The 21,405-nt window shown below is 42.2% G+C and overlaps 1 protein-coding gene across 1 annotated transcript in view; it reads right to left on the bottom strand.

Moving 5' to 3' along the window:
* Positions 1-21,405, bottom strand: part of LOC124788796 (BAI1-associated protein 3) — a gene marked incomplete at its 5' end in the record, with an annotated part of 518,896 nt that overhangs the window by 156,946 nt on the left and 340,545 nt on the right. Inside the window, one exon of the mRNA XM_047256078.1 lies at positions 19,892-20,037. Coding sequence (XP_047112034.1) covers positions 19,892-20,037 — 146 coding nt within the window. The remainder of the gene's footprint in view (positions 1-19,891; positions 20,038-21,405) is intronic.

The raw sequence follows: 21,405 nt of genomic DNA, 5'->3' as shown, positions 1-21,405 counted from the left end.
TTACTTTTTGAAGTCCCCTCACATTTTAAGCTTTCTGAATAGGTGTTCTTAGTGTGTCTGTGGAGGACTGTGTATTATTATTTATATAGCCCCCTTCTGTAAAGAGAAAATTTAATTTAGTTTGCAACTGGTGACACCCCAAAATGTTATTCCATATGTTGCAAGAGAGTGGAAATAGCTGAAGTGTGCCACCCTGACACCTTATGACAACAAATGTTTGATATAATTCTTAGAGCAAAACAGGCTGTATGGAGTTTCTGTGCAATTTTATAGATGGTCATTAAAATTTAAGTTTTCATCAACATGAATTCCCAGAAATTTTGTAGATGTTACTCTGCACTCCACATTCTGTAACAATATTTTGCACAAATGTTTGCTTCTTTGAGTATTATGTGTATTAAGTTTCTTTGGATTATGTTATATACTGGAGGGGGAGAGCATTTCTCAACCTTGCAGTGAATTTTTTTTCTCAAAATGAATTTAAGTTTTGAGGTAGTTCACTTTTAGCTCAGTGCACTTTGTACAACTTTTTCCAGCAAATAAATTTCATCGTCAAAATACAATTCTGTTAGGTCTTCCAGATCCTAAATGGTTCAAATAGCTCTGAGCACTATGGGACTTAACATCTGAGGTCATCAGTCCCCTAGAACTTAGAATTACTTAAACCTAACTAACCTAAGGACGTCACACACACCCACGCCCGAGGCAGGATTCGAACCTGTGACCATAGCGGTCGTGCGGTTCCAGACTGAAGTGCCTAGGACCACTCGGCCACTCCGGCTGGCTCTTCCAGATCCTAATCTACCACTTCCATTATCTCTTCATTCAACATAAAAATATTTCAACCATAAATTCCTTTAGCTGCGGTAATAAGCAGAAGTCAGATGATCTAAAATCTTGTGAACAGTGTTTATGTTCCAACAGTTCACACTCATTTTCTCACAACCAAAACAACTTTGTGTGTAACGATAAAAGAGTTTTTCTTTCCTTTTTGATTTCAGACTTACTCTGGTGTATTTGTTCAATACAAATTGATTCAGAGCACTGAATAGCATTGATGTTATTGTTTCACATTTTACAAAGGCAGTCAATACAAAGAAACCCTTTTCCATCCTAGGAGATACTGGCCATAGCCTTTGCATCAGATGAAATTGTTTTGCCTTTTCTGCAACAATACCACTAGCAGCCACCCGCTGTTTGACTACTGTTGCATGCCTGACATGATGTGATGGACCTATGTGACATCTACAGTAACAAATTGCACATAAGATCAAATAAATTCTTTTAAAATAATCCAAAAAATTAACCAGAAAATTAATTTTGAATTTGATTTTGGTCAGAATTCAACAAATGATATATCCATCTTGCAGAAATCATAGTTAATTCTTCAGGAATAACTTACAATTCATTTTACTCATCAAGCAGCCTTAGGAGGAAACACAAAGTTATGGAAATGTGCAAGGTTTTGGATCCAGTGGCTCTTTCTTTTGGCGGAATGGTTGAAGAGAAAGGAAGAGGGATGAAGGGCAAGGACTGGCAGGGTTTAGAAAATGGGGACAGTTGCAGAAAAGTCATTGAAAACACTTGGTCAGGAAAGACATACCAAACAGGATAAGGAAAGAATGATTGTTTGGAACTGCAACAGATAAGCTTCCTAGCAATCAGTCTTTCCTTCTCATCCTGTTTGGTAAGTCTCCCCTGACCTTGGATCCTGAGCAACTTTTCTGTAACTCTCCCTATTTCCTAAACCTTGCCAGTACTTTTCCTTCACCCATAACCTTTCTCTTCAATCCTTCTGCTGTAAGAAAGAGGCATTAACTCTGAAAGATCACACACTTCCATAACTTTTATATCTGTTTCCTCTTGCTGCCGCTTGGTGACCGGGATGCAGAATACTGATAAATGCACTACAGGGAAGGTCAGGTAAGTTTAACAGGTCAAGGAAGTGCAGCTGGTTTAAAGGACACAGTACTGGCAGGTAGGTCAGTATCAACAGAAGGGCATGTATAACTGCAACCTGCTGCTTATTGAAACAGTGCTTTATCTCCACCAGTACATTGTTAATTAGGGTTTGACGTTCTAAGTTCTCTCAGAGTTTGCCAATGTAAAATTTGTTGTGTTCGTTAGCCAGACAACTATTAAATTCAGTTTAAGCATTAATAAGACTGTGAGAGGATATTAGAAATGTTTCAAGAGCAAACAAGTTGACCAATCTAAAAAGATGCAGAGCTTTGCACTGAGCTGATTCCAATGTGAGTACCCCATGCAAATCACTGTTTTGTGCTGTTTATATTTGTACGTATTTATGAGGGGTGATCAAAAAGTTTCTGTTTGGAGGCTGTACAGTCCAGAAATGCTACGCTAATCAGGTAAATTTGCTGTGAGAATTGAGGCAATCACCCCACCAGTGCCCTAGGTTGAAGATACTCCTTTGGTAAATCACCGTGTCCTGTTGCATGAGCAATTCCATTCTCATCTGACAGGAATCGTAGACCAATTCTATGCCTACTGAAGGCATGCTAACTGCATGGGGAGAGAAGTGTCTCTGATTTGAGTTGGCATAACTTCTGCATTACAACATTAGCAATTTGGGGACATGCATTATCATTAAGGAGCAGCACCCCTTGTAAAATTTTTCACAGATGACTCCACAACAGTGATTTTATACAGACATGCCACTCCACACAAATTCTTCATTCTCTGATAGATGTCTGCTGGTGTTTGCCCTTCAGCAGCCTAGTAAAGAATAACAGCACATTGGCCCAATTGGGACTCATATGGTTATAATGTCATCATAGTTTATATCTCCACATTTATTGAATGCATGTTGGAGTAGACATGAATGCCACACTAATCCCTTGCGTACATGTTGGTGATTGTACACTCACATCAGAGTGATGCTACATTGCATATACACTGCAGCAATGCCCTCAAATGGAAACTCTTCTTGATCACCCTTTATATTTGTAAAAATCCATTGTATTCATCCATTCCATAGTTCCTTATGTTTAGATAGCAACCAACTGTAGCAGAGCACCTTGAAAAGCAGACTAAAAAATAGCACTCAAAATTGCCAGATCAAATAGATCTTCCAGTGATGGCGAGTATGAGTTATTGAGGTAGTGGAATCCGATACAACATTGAATGTGTAGAACTTTCTTGAAATTAGTCTTTCATGACAAGAAATCCCTTCCTACATAGCTGCCATGGTAGCAGATATCTGCAGGTAGTTAACTGACAATGCCAGCATGTTTATTTCATTCTTGATTCTTTTGGATAAGTCAATCGAGCTTCCTGATACAGTGTAATATGCAGCCACACTGCATGCAATCCATTTAATGTTCCTTCTGTGATTGCACTGTCATCTAATGTGGCACATTCACAGTTTCCCCATCTTTCTACTCAGCCAATGTGGTTAGGTAATGAGGAAGGTGTGAAGTCAGACAAGAGAGCTCCACATGCATGTGAGAGCTATGCATCCATGCAGAGTTTTTGGCCATCCCTGGTATACACCACATTGATGGTGTTTGTGTATACCCTCACCAGATACAGTGCAAGCTGTCTGCACAGACATCAAAACAGAAAATGCTAGAAGAGAAAACAAATAACAGAAGTTGAATTAACACTCTTCCACACCAGCTAATGTATGCAACATGTCTGAGGTGCTCCATGGAAAGGAGGTAACTTTGAACATTCCTCCACCTGATGCACCAGACACTGCAGATACAACCAGGTTGCACCAAGTCCATTTCCTGAAGCGAGTACCTGACTGGGCATGATCAGCTGGTCACAATATTAGGTTATATAATTCTTTGAAAAATAGACTACTTTCATTCTAGCACTGAGGTAGAAGTCAGTCCATAGTGCAACCAGGAATAAATGTGCTTCCACCATCCATCAAGGATACCATGAAGCCCACCACCTCTGAACTAAGTTTTGCTACCGCTTCAGGGTGATGTAGCGGCTCAACCCACTCCAAGATAGAATATCAAAATGACACCGATTATTGGTGGCCACTATGTGCGGTGTTTTCATCCTATCAGGTAACATCCCAACATGGCAACACCAACACTATCTCCAACACAACACTGAAACACTAACATTCCCAAAGTACTTGTTGATGGCAAACAAACACAGAAAATTGCTGGCCACCAGCCATTCTTTTACTCTTTGTAACAGCAAACTTGAATATTTCCAGCTCTATCTGCTTATTGTAAAGGGGAAGAATATAGTGTTGCAGCTGGAACTTGAACATTTAAAAGAATCCCTCCAGATCTGATGCAAATGTCTATATTCCTAGGTGTCTCCAATAGGGAGAGGCAGTACAGACACTTCATTAACAGGACAGAAGCAGGAGCATGTATGTTTAGGACATGGCAGACACATTTGCTGTTTTCTCCCTTTCACTATGCTATCACTTACTTTACTTCAAAGTTTGGTGAATATCTACTTTATTTATCTACCATGCAAGCCAAGGCTACTTAGTCATGGAATGATTCAGTACATACCGGTACCTAACAGAACAGTTGGCTAGAAACTTTATAACCAATAAAATTGCAGACTTATTAAAACATAAAAACAAACTGCAAGAGAGCATGCAAATAAATAAAATATGTAAAATATGGGAAAGGCAACCTCTCACCTGTAGTGGATTGATGCTAGGAGCACAATAACGTGTAACAGAAAACAGCATTCACACAATGCTGTTTCATATTTTGTGTTACTGTGCTCCATGCATCTATCTGTTACATCTGAGTGGTAGCTTTTACATTATTTCATGTATTGATCCATCCAGGAATTTCCATTATTGTAATAAGTAACATATTACAGATGAAAGTTCCCAACTACTTTGAGGAACTCCTATACAGAACAAGAATGTGCCACAAGGCAACCTTTTAACTTCAGGTTTATCATTCAGTTTCTTTAGTTCTCCTGAAAGCCTATTGAAAAATGAATCCTACTAAACAGTCTGCACCTTTCTGTACAATGCTAAACAAAGTGTTATCCAAGTTTATACTTTTTTCTATTTAGTGTTCACTGAATGAATGTTGCAGTTTCTTCTGAATCAGTAGGTATTGTCACAAACAAACCCCATGATGGAATGTATGTACAGGCATAGCAGAGTTAGAATTCTGTGACACCTGAGCAATGGCCTTTTAAAGTTCATGAGCTGACACCATAGATCAGTCTGACTGCCCTTTTCTGGGGTAAAAATATTCTTGGTGGGTGCACACAATTACCTGAAAAATAAAACAACATACAAGATAGTAGAGTGAAAGCAAGCAAAGTAAGGCCCACACGGCTTTCTGGGCGGGAAGGAGCACCAGTCCCCAGCGCGAATCTGCCTGACGGATCTGTGTCGAGGTCTGGTGAGCCGGCCAGTCTGTGGATGGTTTTTAGGCAGTTTTCCATCTGCCTCAGCAAAAGTGGGCTGGTTCCTCTTATTCCGCCTCCACTACACTATGTCGGCAATTGCTGTGCAAACAAGTTCTCCACGTAAGCACACACCACCATTACTCTACCACGCAAACATTGGAGTTACACTCGTCTGGTGTGAGACGTTCCCTCAGGAGTCCATCGGGGGCCGAACCTCACAATAACCCTGTGTTCGGTCTGGGGCGGCGGAGGGGTGAAGTGGACTGTGGTAGTCGTCGTGGAGTTGTGGACCACTGCAGCTGCGGCAGGGATGGAGCCTCTCCACCATTTCTAGGTCCCCGGTTAACATAACACAACATAAGCAAAGTAAACGAGACTTCTCTTTAAGGGATATACTGTTCCATTGTAAGACTGATACTTCCCTATTTATATTGGGCGTTAAAATGGATGTTAATAAATGGCTCACTGAGCATGACACAACAATTCTGTCATTATGTTCATCTCCTCTTCTTTAAAAAAGTGGTTATGTTTCCATAATTTTTGAAATCTTACCATTTGTTCTTGTTTCAATAACAATAGAGAAGAAAGAAGAGAAAGATGTAGGAGCAGAAAGAGGTGGGAAGGAAGGCCAAGTAAAGTGCTGCTGCAGGAGGGTGCAGGGAAGGATGGAGAGAGGGTAGGGTAGGTGGGAGCTTAGATGGAGAGCAGGGGAGAGGGGGTGTATCGGAAAAAGAGAAGTAAAAAGACTGGTTGTGCTGGTGGAACAGAGGGCTGTGTAGTGTTGGAATGGAAGAGGGCAGGGCTTAGATAGGTAAGGACAATGGCTAATGAAGGTTGAGGGCAGGAGGGCTACAGGAACATAGAATACATTGCAGGGTGAGTTCCCACCTGCACAATTCAGAAAAGTTGGTGTTGGTGGGAACAATACAGATGGCACAGATTGTGAAGCAGTCATTGACAGAAAAACATTGTGTTGGGTGGCGTGCTCAACAACAGGGTGGTCCAGTTGTCTTTTTGTCACAGTTTATCAGTGACCATTCTTGCAGACAGATGGCTTGTTGGTTGTCATGCCCACATAGAATGCAGTACAGTGGTTGCAGCTTAGCATGTGTATCATATGACTGGCTTCACAGGTAGTCCTGCCTTCGATGGGATAGGCGATGTTTGTGACTGGACTGGAGTAGGTGGTGGTGGGAGAATGTATGGAACAGGCCTTGCATCTAGGTCTCTTACAGGGATATGAGCCACGAGACAAGGGTTTGGGAGCAGGGGCTGTTTAGGGCTGGACAACAATATTGTATAGGTTCAGTGGGTGGTGGAATACCTCTGGGGAGGGGGGGGGGGGGTGTGAGGAGGGGGAGGAGAGGATATTGGGTGGGAATTTGAGGGCACAATGAGAGGTAGTCAAAACACTGGCAGAGAATGTAATTCAGTTGCTCCAGTCCTGGGTGGTACTGAGTCATGAGGGAAATGCTTCTCTGCGGCCGGGCGGTCGAACTTTGGGAGGTGTTGTGTGACTGGAGAGGTAAGGCACAGGAGATCTGTTTTTGTACAAGGTTGGAGGGTAATTACATTCTGTAAAGGCCTCACTGAGACACTCGGTGTATTTTGAGAGGGACCACTCATCAATGCTGATGCTACCTGTGAAACCACTTGTGATCTACAAGCTAAGCTGCAACCACTGTGCTGCATTCTATATGGACATGGCAACCAACAAGCTACCTATCCGCATGAATGGCCACCGACAAAATGTGGCCAAAGGTCAACTTGACCATCCTGTTGCTGAGCATGCCACCCAACATGACATTCTTCATTTCAATGACTGCTTTAGAGCCTGTGCCATCTGGATCCTTCCCATGAACAACAAATTTTCTGAACTGCACAGGTGGTAACTCTTCCTACAACACTTCCTACATTCCCGTAACCATCCTGGCCTCAACCTTTGTTAGTCATTGTCTTGGCCCTTCTAGCCCCTTCCCTCTTCCCATTTCAGCACTGCACAGCCCTTTATTCCACCCAACACACCCAGCCTTTTTCTTCTCTCCTTTTCTGTTACCCTCTGCCCTCTCCCCTGCCCTCTGTTTAACCTCCCGACTGCACCCAGCTGCACTACTTTCTCTCCATTTTGACCCTGCATGCTCACGCAGCAGCACTTCACTGTCCCCCACCCTTACCCTGATATCCCTCTTTCTCCCCACCCCAGCCTCTTCTTTACCCCAACCCACTTGCCTCTTCTGTCATAAACTGCTGTTCATAGTCTGGTTTCGGCTGCTAGAGACTGTGGTCATGAGTGTGTGTGTGTGTGTGTGTGTGTGTGTGTGTGTGTGTGTGTGTGTGTGTGTGTGTGATGTGTGTGTGTGAGAGAGAGAGAGAGAGAGAGAGATTGATTGTGTGTGTGTGTGTGTGTGTGTGTGTGTGTGTGTGTGTGTGTGCGCATGCATGTGCATGAGTGTATTCTGTTGTCTACTTCTGACAAAGGCCTTGTTGGCCAAAAGCTTACTGTGGAGAGTCTTTTTGTTGTGCCTATCTGCATCTCAGCATCTCCACTATATGGTGAGTAGCAACTATCCTTTTCATAATATTGTCACATTCCATCCTGAGTTTTCCATTGTTTGATTTTATCTGTTTTTTTTTTTCATTTTTTCCCATCATAAACTCTTTTTCCATCCCAGAACATACTGTACATTTCTGGAAAGCATTTTTTAAATATGTATTTGCCTCATTACTGACTGTATTGATTCAAGGCCTATGAAGTTGGGTTGGAAAATTTTCAGTTTGAACATGAAAGAGCAAGGTGTCCTTCACAGTGTAATACTAACAACAGTGATATACATATGAAGAGTGATATCAGTCAAGAGACTGTTGTATCTGGCCACTCACCTGGTTACTACCACTGTGGAACACATGTGGGGCTGGCAGGTTATCCAACATCTATGCATCTCCTGCCCAAGCCAGACACACGTGACAATCCCACTGTGTGCTTACAAACAGTGGCAGATGACAACAGCAACATATGTCACTCTGTGTAGAAGACAGACAACATAAGCAACACTTCACTCTGTGTACATGCCAGATTCAAGGCGAATACACAAGAGGGGCCAGCATCACCCACCAGCAGTGTGTGCAGCCGATTGCAGTGCTGTGAATACGGCACTACTTTTGTCCATACACCACATCATATGCACCTACAGGTCACATAAAACCTCACGGAAATCCTTCCACTGGATTATGTAAGGCACTGCATGACCACTAAATGACAGCACTCGCTCACCCTTTGGGCCCAATCCTGGCTGTTCCCTGCAGCTCATGCATCGGTAATATTTTTCAGCAGCAGTCATCACCACTTCCCAGATCTCTGATCAGAGTTTTGACCCAGCGAAGCCCAGTACTCCAACCAAGACACTGCCTAGCGTGCATGTGACCTAGCTGGACACCAACCATTGGCAATGTTATTTCTAAATGAAAAACTCAAGTGTGTAAATATCAAGTTGATTGGCTGACATTGGGCTTCACCAGTTTCATTTTGAATAAAGAGGAATGACAGCAATAGACATTGATAGTATGAAGCTTATAGAACTAAAGAGACACCTGCAAACAAAACATCCAGTCTTTGTAAGAAAATCCATTGAATTTTCTAAGTGACATGGGCAACAACTAAAAACAAATGTCAGATTCCTCAAAAAACAAGTATCAGTTCCAAAGAAAGCCCTAAGAGCATCCCTAAAGGTATTCTACTTAATTTCAAAATCCAAAGGGACCAAACATTATCAGCGAGAAATTAATTCTTCCCAGTGCCATCAAAATGTATGAAATCATGCATTGAGAAAGATTTAGTGAGAACCTGAACTCAATACCAGCCTCAGAAGAAAAATTAATTACTACCGTATCCTTGTGACATCCCAAACTTCATGTTGCAACTTGGTGACAGTGTGGCAGTCATACCACAGAATGATGTGGACAGTGGCATGCTAGTATTAGTGCATGAGTGCAAATTTTACCATTATGCCAACCTTGAGCAACAATGCAGTGCCCATGAAAAGTGAAAACCAGTGTGGGCCAGACCTTCATGGCTCATGAACATTCACATTGATTGCAAATCCTGTCAGCTGTGGACTACATGGGTCAAGTACAATGTGAGCTCCACAGCAATATGTTTGTGATTTGATCAGGTGCTGATCGTTCAATTCATCCTGTGATGTCCATGGATTAAATGGCACCCTCTGAAATGTGAGGCAATTTGTGCATTTGACAGGCACACACCCTTTGTCTCTTCCAGGCATGAGAAGTCTGCATTCTCTGGGATCAATGGTCGAGCTATTAACTATCATCAGACAACACGGCATGTGAACATTTCAGACAGTACCTTCACAAGTTTTCTGATGTACCAATCATTGTCAATAAATGTATTATTAGCTAATCACATATTTGATCAATTACTGTCAATTCTGGGTTCACTTCTGCCCACTTAGTGTGTGGGTGCAGCAGTAAAATCTGGGTCACAGCATGATGGATTTGAAAGCGGTAAAAACCACCCATTTCCCACTTCACTGGTGACCAGTGTGATCTGTAGGCAAAACACATGCTGATGGACTTGATGATCAGAAGCAATGCGGAATCTTGAATGGACTCCCAGACAAAAGTTTCTGTGCTTGCCTGTAATGGCGCAAACATGTGGTTTGAAAGTTGAATATTTATTCTTTTCATGTTCATGTTTTATTTATGTGTGTCACGTTACCCTTAGTGTGTGTTTTCCCCAGCATATGAGAACTTAGCTATTCCACCATGACAACTATGGAGGAATTCCAAAAGGCTAGAGAAGAGCTGTTGACATGTAATCGGCTCTTGGAGAGAGAGCTACAGACATGGCCCACACACACAGACCCAGCTCACTTGGAGCCAGCTCATGAAAATTAGTGCCCAATCCCAGTTCCTTCCACAAGATGTGGCACAATGTTTTGACAGGCACACATCACCCATTTCTCCCAGAGAAATTCTGGTGCACTGCATTCAACTGTGTCTAGGGGCTATCAAACCCCACTGTAAGTCCACTGTGATGATTGTGGCTGAACATTATGTCTGGCCAGGACTCAAGAAAGATTATTGGCAATGGGCACACACCTGCACTATGTGTTAGTGTGCCAGAGCTGAGACATACCTATGCACCCATCATTGCCTTCCCTGATGTGATATACCACTTCGGATATGCCCACGTGAACATTGTGGGCTCTCTTCCTCTGTTCTAAGGCAATCAGTACCTACTGACAATGGTGAACTATTTCACACGCTGGCTAGAGGCAATGCCAATAGCGCTGAGACTGTCAGCACTGCCTTCCTCGACATGTGGGTGGTATATTTCAGCTGCCCCAGTCACCCAACAACAGATCTTGGTTTCCAGTTTGACAGCATGCTGTTTATGCAGGTCACCCAAAAGTGTGGTGTGTGGCTACATCGAATGACTACCTACCACAAAGCAGCTAACAACATGGTTGAGCAGCTCCACTGGAGGCTGAAAGTGTCCCTAACATGTTACAACATCACTTGGATGGAGGCACTTGTGCTTATACTCCTCGCTCTGCAAGTAACACAGAAGTATGAGATGGGTGTTTCATCTGTGGACATCATCTACAGTCAATCTCTTTCCATTTCTGGTGAATTCATGGAGGTGGTTCCACTGTCACATGATGCCTTGGCCCCACCACAGGCAGAATGTCCGTGCAGTCACATGGACAGGCTCAGACGGTATGCAGTGACGTATCACAGCACCCCCGCAGAGTATTTGATCACAAAAATTTACAGTGCAGCAGGTATTTTATGTTGCACGTAGACATGGTACAGCCACAACTTGGGCCACCCTACTTGGGACCGTACTGTGTGATCATCTATCTTGAGAAGGCTCTGCAGTCTGACTGCAGCAGCAAGTCGACTAAAGTCACAGTCAGTCAAGTCAAGCAACCTTACATCTTGACTGCTCTGGATGCCGTTTCACTTCTTTGACCTAGCTCTCCATGCAACTGGACAGGCCGAGTCTGCTCCTGTATTTGCCGATGATGCATGGATGCTGCCAGCTGTCGCCACACAGCCAAGAGTGCCTCAACCTACCACCACCCAACCCAGGCAGCTACCTGGACAATGCCTCACACAGGCTCGCAACCACCCTCACCCCATTAGCCAGTGGACTAAGTCAAGTGAGCTGAACGCTGCGTCCATTTCGAACGCCCATACACATCATAATGACATCACACTGCACAATGCAGCCAGCATGCACCCCACCAGTCACCTGCCACTGAGACACTGGAGACAGTGGAGTGGCAGTGTTTGCCCACAGCACAGATTTTACTGTTAGGCAAACCTTTGGCAATGTTGCAGCCATGGGTGCAAAAGAGACAAAAGTGAAAGCCAATGTGAGCTAGACCTCCATGCTTCATGGATGTTTGCACTGACTGCAGATTCTGTCAGCCACAGACAATGTGTGTTGAGTGGAATCCATGCGCTCCACTGACGCGTTTGCAAATTTGAACAGGTGCTGATCATTTTCTCCGTCCTATTGTGTCCGCAAATCAAACGGCATCCCATGAAACAAGAAGTAATTTGTGCATTCAGCTGGAAAGACTTCATTTGTCTCTCTGCATCAGCAAGACTAGACTGCATGCTCAACCACTGAAGAAAGTGCATCACTGATCACTGACCGTGATCACTAGTCGAACTATTTACCGCGGTCCATGCAACTGCAGCATGTACACACTTCAGACAGTACCTCTCCAGGTTTTTTAGTGTACCAACCATTGTCAATAAATGTATTATTATGTAATCATGTGTTTGATCAATTACCATTGCCTGAGCCTATACCCTGAACTTTGTGAATGTGTATAGCCGTAGAAGCTGGCTCACTACACGACCGGCTTGAAAATGAAAAAAAATCACTCGTTTTCTGTTTCAGCATTACTAATATCAGAAATCTTTTCCAGCTTCATGTTTTTGTATGCTAATGCTAAGAAAATGAAATGAATGAGGACTGTCTACTTTGTAAATATCTGGAAGGAAGGACTACAGGTGAAGATAGTTTCTTTCTTGTAAATTCCTTTTTTTGCTGGTTACAGTCTGTCATGGACAAACTGAGTTTGTAGATGTACCAATGGGACATCAGCATTTATTGGAACTAAGAAGGTGTTCATGGCAAGAGTGTATGGTGTTTCTCCATCTGTAAAATTCACACACTGCATGATATACAGGGAGGCACTGGCTTCTAAAGTAGTGCAACAGGAAGTCAATAAAGTGCTGAACAGTGCAGTCAGTGCTGTAAATTTTGTGAAAGTACAAGCTTTAAACAGTAGTCTATTTCCCATTCTTTGTGAGGAAATGGATTCTACTCATGATCTGCTTCTATTGCACCTGGAGTTATATTGCCTGTGTTGTTGTAAAGCCCTTTGTGGCATTGTGGAGCTGAAAGATGAACTTCCAATTGAACGGTAGTCCTACACTCATAGTGTCCAGACAAAAATGGCTTCTAATATCATGCCACTTGGCCAACATTGTTGAGAAACTGAATACTCTTAATGTATGTCTTCAAGGGTGAAATAGTGATATTATGTTTCTAAGTCAGAAAGTACTTGTGTTTAAGAGAAAACTTGGACTTTGGAAAACCTATATGCAGAACAGTAACTGCCAGGTGTTTTCTTTTCTGAATGATTTCGTGAAGGAAAATACGGTAGATGGATGTACATAAGATTAATAGAATCGGCATAGTACATCTCAAAAACATTCATCAACAATTCCTGGATAAATTTCCAGACATCAATCTGAGTGTGACTGGAGCCCCTGTCCATTTGACAAGATTATAACAAACAACTTGTCAATAGTAGAATAGAAGGAGCTAAGAAGTGCAAAATGGCTAAGCAGGGATGGCTAGAGGACAAATGTAAGGATGTAGAGGCCTATCTCACTAGAGGTAAGATAGATACTGCCTACAGGAAAATTAAAGAGACCTTTGGAGATAAGAGAACGACTTGTATGAATATCAAGAGCTCAGATGGAAACCCAGTTCTAAGCAAAGAAGGGAAAGCAGAAAGGTGGAAGGAGTATATAGAGGGTCTATACAAGGGCGATGTACTTGAGGACAGTATTATGGAAATGGAAGAGGATGTAGATGAAGATGAAATGGGAGATATGATACTGCGTGAAGAGTCTGACAGAGCAATGAAAGACCTGAGTCGAAACAAAGTCCCCGGAGTAGACAATATTCCATTGGAACTACTGACGGCCGTGGGAGAGCCAGTCCTGACAAAACTCTACCATCTGGTGAGCAAGATGTATGAGACAGGTGAAATACCCTCAGACTTCAAGAAGAATATAATAATTCCAATCCCAAAGAAAGCAGGTGTTGACAGATGTGAAAATTACCGAACTATCAGTTTAATAAGTCACAGCTGCAAAATACTAACACGAATTCTTTACAGACGAATGGAAAAACTAGTAGAAGCCAACCTCGGGGAAGATCAGTTTGGATTCCGTAGAAACACTGGAACACGTGAGGCAATACTGACCTTACGACCTATCTTAGAAGAAAGATTAAGGAAAGGCAAACCTACGTTTCTAGCATTTGTAGACTTAGAGAAAGCTTTTGACAATGTTGACTGGAATACTCTCTTTCAAATTCTAATGGTGGCAGGGGTAAAATACAGGGAGCGAAAGGCTATTTACAATTTGTACAGAAACCAGATGGCAGTGATGATGATGATGATGATGATGAGCGTTTGGCGTCATTGGCCGGGAGGCCCCTCGCGGGGCAGGTCCGGCCGCCATATCGCAGGTCTTATTACATTCGGCGCCACATTGGGCGACCTGCACGCCGGATGGGGATGAAATGATGATGAACACAACACAACACCCAGTCCCTGAGCGGAGAAAATCTCCGACCCAGCCGGGAATCGAACCCGGGCCCAGAGGACGGCAATCCGTCACGCTGACCACTCAGCTACTGGGGCGGACACCAGATGGCAGTTATAAGAGTCGAGGGACATGAAAGGGAAGCAGTGGTTGGCAAGGGAGTAAGACAGGGTTGTAGCCTCTCCCTGATGTTGTTCAATCTATATATTGAGCAAGCAGTAAAGGAAACAAAAGAAAAATTCGGAGTAGGTATTAAAATTCATGGAGAAGAAATAAAAACTTTGAGGTTCGCCGATGACATTGTAATTCTGTCAGAGACAGCAAAGGACTTGGAAGAGCAGTTGAATGGAATGGACAGTGTCTTGAAAGGAGGATATAAGATGAACATCAACAAAAGCAAAACAAGGATAATGGAATGTAGTCTAATTAAGTCGGGTGATGCTGAGGGAATTAGATTAGGAAATGAGGCACTTAAAGTAGTAAAGGAGTTTTGCTATTTGGGGAGCAAAATAACTGATGATGGTCGAAGTAGAGAGGATATAAAATGTAGGCTGGCAATGGCAAGGAAAGCGTTTCTGAAGAAGAGAAATTTGTTAACATCCAGTATTGATTTAAGTGTCAGGAAGTCGTTTCTGAAAGTATTTGTATGGAGTGTAGCCATGTATGGAAGCCATGGACGATAAATAGTTTGGACAAGAAGAGAATAGAAGCTTTCGAAATGTGGTGCTACAGAAGAATGCTGAAGATTAGATGGGTAGATCACATAACTAATGAGGAAGTATTGAATAGGATTGGGGAGAAGAGAAGTTTGTGGCACAACTTGACCAGAAGAAGGGATTGGTTGGTAGGACATGTTCTGAGGCATCAAGGGATCACCAATTTAGTATTGGAGTGCAGCGTGGAGGGTAAAAATCGTAGAGGGAGACCAAGAGATGAATACACTAAGCAGATTCAGAAGGATGTAGGTTGCAGTAGGTACTGGGAGATGAAAAAGCTTGCACAGGATAGAGTAGCATGGAGAGCTGCATCAAACCAGTCTCAGGACTGAAGACAACAACAACAACAACAAGAAAATTCTCAAGTGATAGAACACTTTGAAATGCATTTAAATCAAACTCTCTCAAAAGTTTTTGGGTGCAGACTAGAAATGAATATCCCAATTCAGCAAGAACAGCAGTGGACCTGTTATTACCCCTCACATCAATTTACATGCCAGTCGACACTTTCTTCAGTGGCATTAATCAAGATGAAACATTGGTCTTGACAGCAGCTGGAAGGGGATATGCAAGTTGCTATTTCAAAGATCCAGCCAACAATGGATCTGATTTCTTCACAAATTTAAGCACACACATCACACTAGATGTGTAAATGTCAGAAAATTTCCAAATTTTGAATAACGTGCATTTTTACTCTTGCTTATTTCATTTTTGGATGATCAGTTTGGATATAACAGTTTTTAAATTGACATTTAAATGTCAACTATTGTCCTATCATCATTGGTGCATTGTGATCTTTCAAATATTAAAACATTCCAAATGAATTAAAAGCAATACAGATGGAGGCAATTAAACTTTAACTAAATAACTAAGTTGTGAACTAATTTTTAATTAAATATGTATGTAGTGAAATACAAATACTTGCTCTTTTTCAATGACTGCACATATAGCCATGGTTATTTACAAACTAGTTGTAATTGTTAACTTTCACCACCTTTGAACAGTACAAATGTAGGATGCTTTAAAAAAATGTTGAACTCTCATGTGATCAAAAATAATTATTACTGTTATTGTTGTAATTGATAGTTGCAATAACTAGACAGATGTAAATAGACACTGTGGGTAATTTTTGCAATAGGTATGATGACTAATGAGGAAGGAAAGAAAAATAGGTAGATGACCAAATAATTTGTTTCAGAAGTGGGCGTGACGAAAAACTTTTGAGAACCTCTGGTCTTAGACACTGACTGGATGTTGACCAGTCATCAAACAAGGACACCGAGTTGGACAATGGTCACAGACTTTATCATCAACCATGAGGCCTCCTTTTCTCCCAGAAGGTCATATTATTTTTTGTTTCATGATAGAAATGTGAAGTGTTTATTTGTGTGTTTACCAATAAAAGGGTTTCTTTTATTGTAATCTGCAGACCAACTTTATTACATGCTGTTCTTGCCACCTCATAAGAACCAAGGTATAAAAGTGGTAATGACAAGTGGTCTTATGAGTGTCACTTTTCTTTCATTGACACTATTCTCATCTCCTTTACCACCATGGTCCCTCTGGCACTGGAACTATTGCTCCTGTAGCTTTTCCCTTTACGGGGACTGCAGTTGCAGCAACTAACCCAGGGCACCGCTCATTTCACTCACAATCCTCGGACTCTGATGCTCACTCTAGCTCTCATGCATCCTCACACTCTGATACCCTCTCCAGTTCTGGTGCATCTTGTGGCTCTGCCATCCTCTCCAGCCCTACTACTACCTGAAGCTCTGCCACCTCCTTTGAGCCCTGATTCCCCTGGCTCTGGTGCCACCCTCTCCAGTGCCTCCCTCTCTGGCACCCCTCACTCTGGTGTCTTCTGATCCAGCGCCTCCCGCTGCAATGCCTCCTGCTGTGGTGCCACCAGCTCCACTCCTGTGTTGCTTACTCTTGCACTGCCGGTGCCCTTGTCAAGGACCTCAGCACCTCTACAGGCTGTAGCACCATCAGAACCCTCATTGCCACCAGCCTGCAAGCCACTATTGCACTAGACGCTCTCCTCCATTGGTCACCCCCTTGAGCTTCTTGTGTCTCCCATCCTCTTTTTAACGCCTTCTCCATCTGAAGGAAGCATCACACTGCTCTCAGCTGCCTCTGCTGATCCTGGTCTGTCACATCTTCTGTTGTTTCGCCTTCCTTTCCTCTCTGTCACTGGTGCTTCACACCCATCTCTGGTGCTGTCCTTCCCCTCCTGGGTCTCCTCCCTTCTCAATGTGGATCTTAGTCATATCACATTTTCACCTTCTCTGACAGGCACCTCCATAGCACACATCCCGCAGTCTGTGGGAACCAGCATGGTGCTGCCCCAACCTGGTCACCACCAGCCCCCAGCTGTTTTCCGTCATGGTCAGCAGATGTGGCCTTGTGCACTTCGCTACACCTCCTGTTCAATGTTCTTGGAAATTTTTTCACAAGATTGGCCAGGTGTTGGGACCTTTGGCAGCCTGGTTGTACTTGCTTGATGATATTCTTGCACATCTGTTGTTTTGCCAGGTCTACTCCTCACCTTGCGAACCTACACATCTGCCAGGTGGCTGCCTCCACTGGCTGCTGCCAATGCTGCTTAGATCTTCTGCCAGAAGGCCACAACCGTGGCTGGTCTTCCTTCTGAGGGTGATTCATTGCATGGGGCTACTCTGACCCCTTGGGATGAGATATCTGATGACCTCCAGGGCCATTTGGCTTGCACTATCATGTCTGGAACTTTCCGCTGTGCTCTCTTCAGCTGTTACTGCATGTCTGACCCCATGGGCACCCTTGCGTCAAGACGGCCACAACTGGTTTAGCAACTGTCTCCTATCATCTGCCAACGTCCTACTGCTATCCTTCTTGCCAACCTGCACTGGCAGCACATTGTACACCCTGCAGCCATCACAACAGGCACCTGCCATACCCACGCTGCAGCCTTATGCACGGTTCTGCTGTTGCCTCTGCGCTGGGATCCCAGTCTCACCTCTCTTTGTGTTTGAAACTGCTCCACTCTTTACCAACTCTGCAATCATCTTCAGGATGGGTCTTTAGTTTCCCACTTTACATTTCATGCCTAATCAATGCACTTGATTTCTACAATGCCTTTTCTTCAGATGTTTCACTTCATTTCTTTTCGTTGTGCAACATCAACACTGCAGCCTCCAATGGCTTCTCTTTGTCATGTACACAACACAGTCTCTTCTCTGCCTTTTGAGCTTCTTACATGTTTATGCCCATTTTCCCCTTTTCAGTGGCCTGCATCACAGTCACTGGCGAGGGCCTCTGTCACCATCCTCCTGCACATCTCCTCCTTCCCTGTGGCCATCTGCACCCCAATGGCTTCACCATGTCTATTAAGGGGGGAGGGGCTGTAGTATTTGACCACCTGTCTGTCTGCTACCACCACAGAACACAGTGGGATGCCATTCCTCTGGGTACACTCCACCAAATCTAGACAAACAGGAATCCTAATTCTGGTCATACAAACAGTGGCAGATGACTGCAGCATACCACTCTGCATACACGCAAGACAACAAATGAAACATGTCACTCTGCTTGCACATTAGACTCTAGAAAGCTCCATGAGAGTCAGCAGCATCACCCGCCAGCAGCACTGCACTATGTTTCATCCACATGCCATGTCAAATGCATCTGCATGTCACATGACACCTCAAGGGAATCCTTCTGTCTGATTATTTAAGTACTTGCCAATTCATAAGGACAAAGGCACAAAAAGATTGGTTTACGTCTCTTATCTCCCATAAGTGACCATTTCTAACATATAAACTGGACTACCTGTCTAAAGAAATAGTGTGTGATATAAATTAATAGTGGGAAAAATATATCTAAAAACAAAGATGATGTGACTGACCAAACGAAAGCGCTGGCACGTCGATAGACACACAAACAAACACAAACATACACACAAAATTCAAGCTTTCGCAACAAACTGTTGCCTCATCAGGAAAGAGGGAAGGAGAGGGAAAGACAAAAGGATGTGGGTTTTAAGGGAGAGGGTAAGGAGTCATTCCAATCCCGGGAGTGGAAAGACTTACCTTAGGGGGAAAAAAGGACGGGTATACACTCGCACACACACACATATCCATCCACACATATACAGACACAAGCAGACATATTTGGTGCTGACATTTGGTCAGACACAAGCAGACATATTTAAAGACCAAATATGTCTGCTTGTGTCTGTATATGTGTGGATGGATATGTGTGTGTGTGTGTGAGTATATACCCGTCCTTTTTTCCCTCTAAGGTAAGTCTTTCCGCTCCCGGGATTGGAATGACTCCTTACCCTCTCCCTTAAAACCCACATCCTTTCGTCTTTCCCTCTCCTTCCCTCTTTCCTGATGAGGCAACAGTTTGTTGCGAAAGCTTGAATTTTGTGTGTATGTTTGTGTTTGTTTGTGTGTCTATCGATGTGCCAGCGCTTTCGTTTGGTAAGTCAAATCATCTTTGAAATAGTGTGTGAAGATTATAAATTCATAAGGTTCCATGGTCAGTGTCAGATTGAATAAAACTATTTTGGGTGTTAGGTGACAAGATTATAAAACACATTTGGTCACCCTGAAGAAGAGTGCTGCAAAAACAGTTCAAATATAAGGGGTTTAGCTGGATTAGTGTTTTACAACAATGCAGCCTAACACCCAAAATTATTTTATTTAAGGTGTTTGAAGATGTTGGCCAAGTTCAAATCTATGCATGTTAAAGAAGCATGTAGATAGTTTCACAAAATTTATACAGTGAAATATAAATATAGTGATTTGGAAACATTTTCTTTTTATATATTTACTTTTCATAGAAGCCTCATACAAGCTATATACTCAAAATGTCAAAAAATTACATGTAGCAACACTTCAAAAATATTTGGAACCATTAAACTTGTACTGCACCTGACAAACTCCTGCAATGCAAGATACAGTTCAAAGATAGCAGTGCCAATTTCACAGCCAGCAGGAAGTGATGCATCATCTGGAGGAGAAGGTGACTGAAACTGCACACACAAAGCTGCCACCTGTGGTCCAATGTCACCTTGTACCTAGAACAATTGTTATGTATGTATAAGCAGAAAAAATATGGAGATGAAGAGCTGATGTGTCTATTTTACATTAACAGTTTTAAAAAGAATAATAATCATACAGAACTGACTACTTAGCATTACTAATTTCATGTGAGATATCCATTTATTAAGTTTGAAGTCAAAAATATTGAATTCACTATGAATGTTGAATATGCTTCATGTACTTCAGCGAACAGTTGTCTAGATGGATTAGCAATATTTTGTAACAAGAGTGGTATGTATTTTGACTGCAACTGCTAGTGAGTAATTGTTAAATACTTGGATTCTCTTCCCCGTAAAGATGTTTTGTGAAAGCATAAAACCAGCAATGAATATTATCATTCTCTGACACTGTAAACCACTCATGGTAGCAAAATGTCAGAAAATCACCTGGACAACCATGGAACTATTGAACAAAAACTTCCAAAAGCACTCTACTGATCAGCATAACATTAAATGGCCATGAGGGTCTTAACAATTATACAAATACATTTGTTTATTTATTTATTTAGCCATCCGCAGACATTTTAAAATGTATGTATGTTGTCAGTTTGTGTGCATTCACATATTTATACAATTTTTTGTTACATGTAGTTAAACATTGTGAGACATAAGTTATTTACAATCATGTTTACTCCTTATCAAAACAATACATACAGGTAAACACTGTGAGACTAAACTTATTGACAATCATTTTTGCCAAGGAATTCACTTATAGTGTAAAAACAGTGTTCCAGCAAATACAATTTATGATATTTCCTAAAGCAGTACATGTTATCTGTTTCTTTTATTTTCTGCAGCAGTTTATTATAGAGTTTTACAGCTTCATACAAGAAACTACTTTGAGTCTCATGTTTCTTTTTCCTGTCTAGGTGAAGACAATGACATGTTCTTGTAGTATAGCTATAAAAACTGCTATTTGTACTATAATTTTCTATACTTTTCTTGATGTACACAATGGTCTGGAATATAAATTCACAAGGAACAGTTCAAAATTGTAACATTTTGAAACGTTCTCTGCAGTGGGCAACTTACTGCTTTTTGTTATAATGCTTACAGCTCTCTTTTGCATTTTAAGTATTTTTTGTAAATTCTGAGCACTGCTTCGCCAGAAAATTACACCATAACTGATTACTGAATGAACATAACTAAAGTATACAGTTCTCAAACATTCATCACTGCATGCGGATACAAGGACTCTAAGTGCACAACATATTGTGGATCTCTTTTTTGACAGTTTCATAGCATGTTCATTCCACTTCATTTGGCTGTCCATATGAATCCTAAGAATTTTATTGTAGGTACATTATCTATGGAGATGTTATCTAGTTTTAAATTTAAGGGACT

The sequence above is a fragment of the Schistocerca piceifrons genome, chromosome 3 (genome assembly GCF_021461385.2).
Source record: "Schistocerca piceifrons isolate TAMUIC-IGC-003096 chromosome 3, iqSchPice1.1, whole genome shotgun sequence".
Taxonomy (NCBI): domain Eukaryota; kingdom Metazoa; phylum Arthropoda; class Insecta; order Orthoptera; family Acrididae; genus Schistocerca; species Schistocerca piceifrons.
This window is presented reverse-complemented; position numbering and strand designations above follow the sequence as displayed.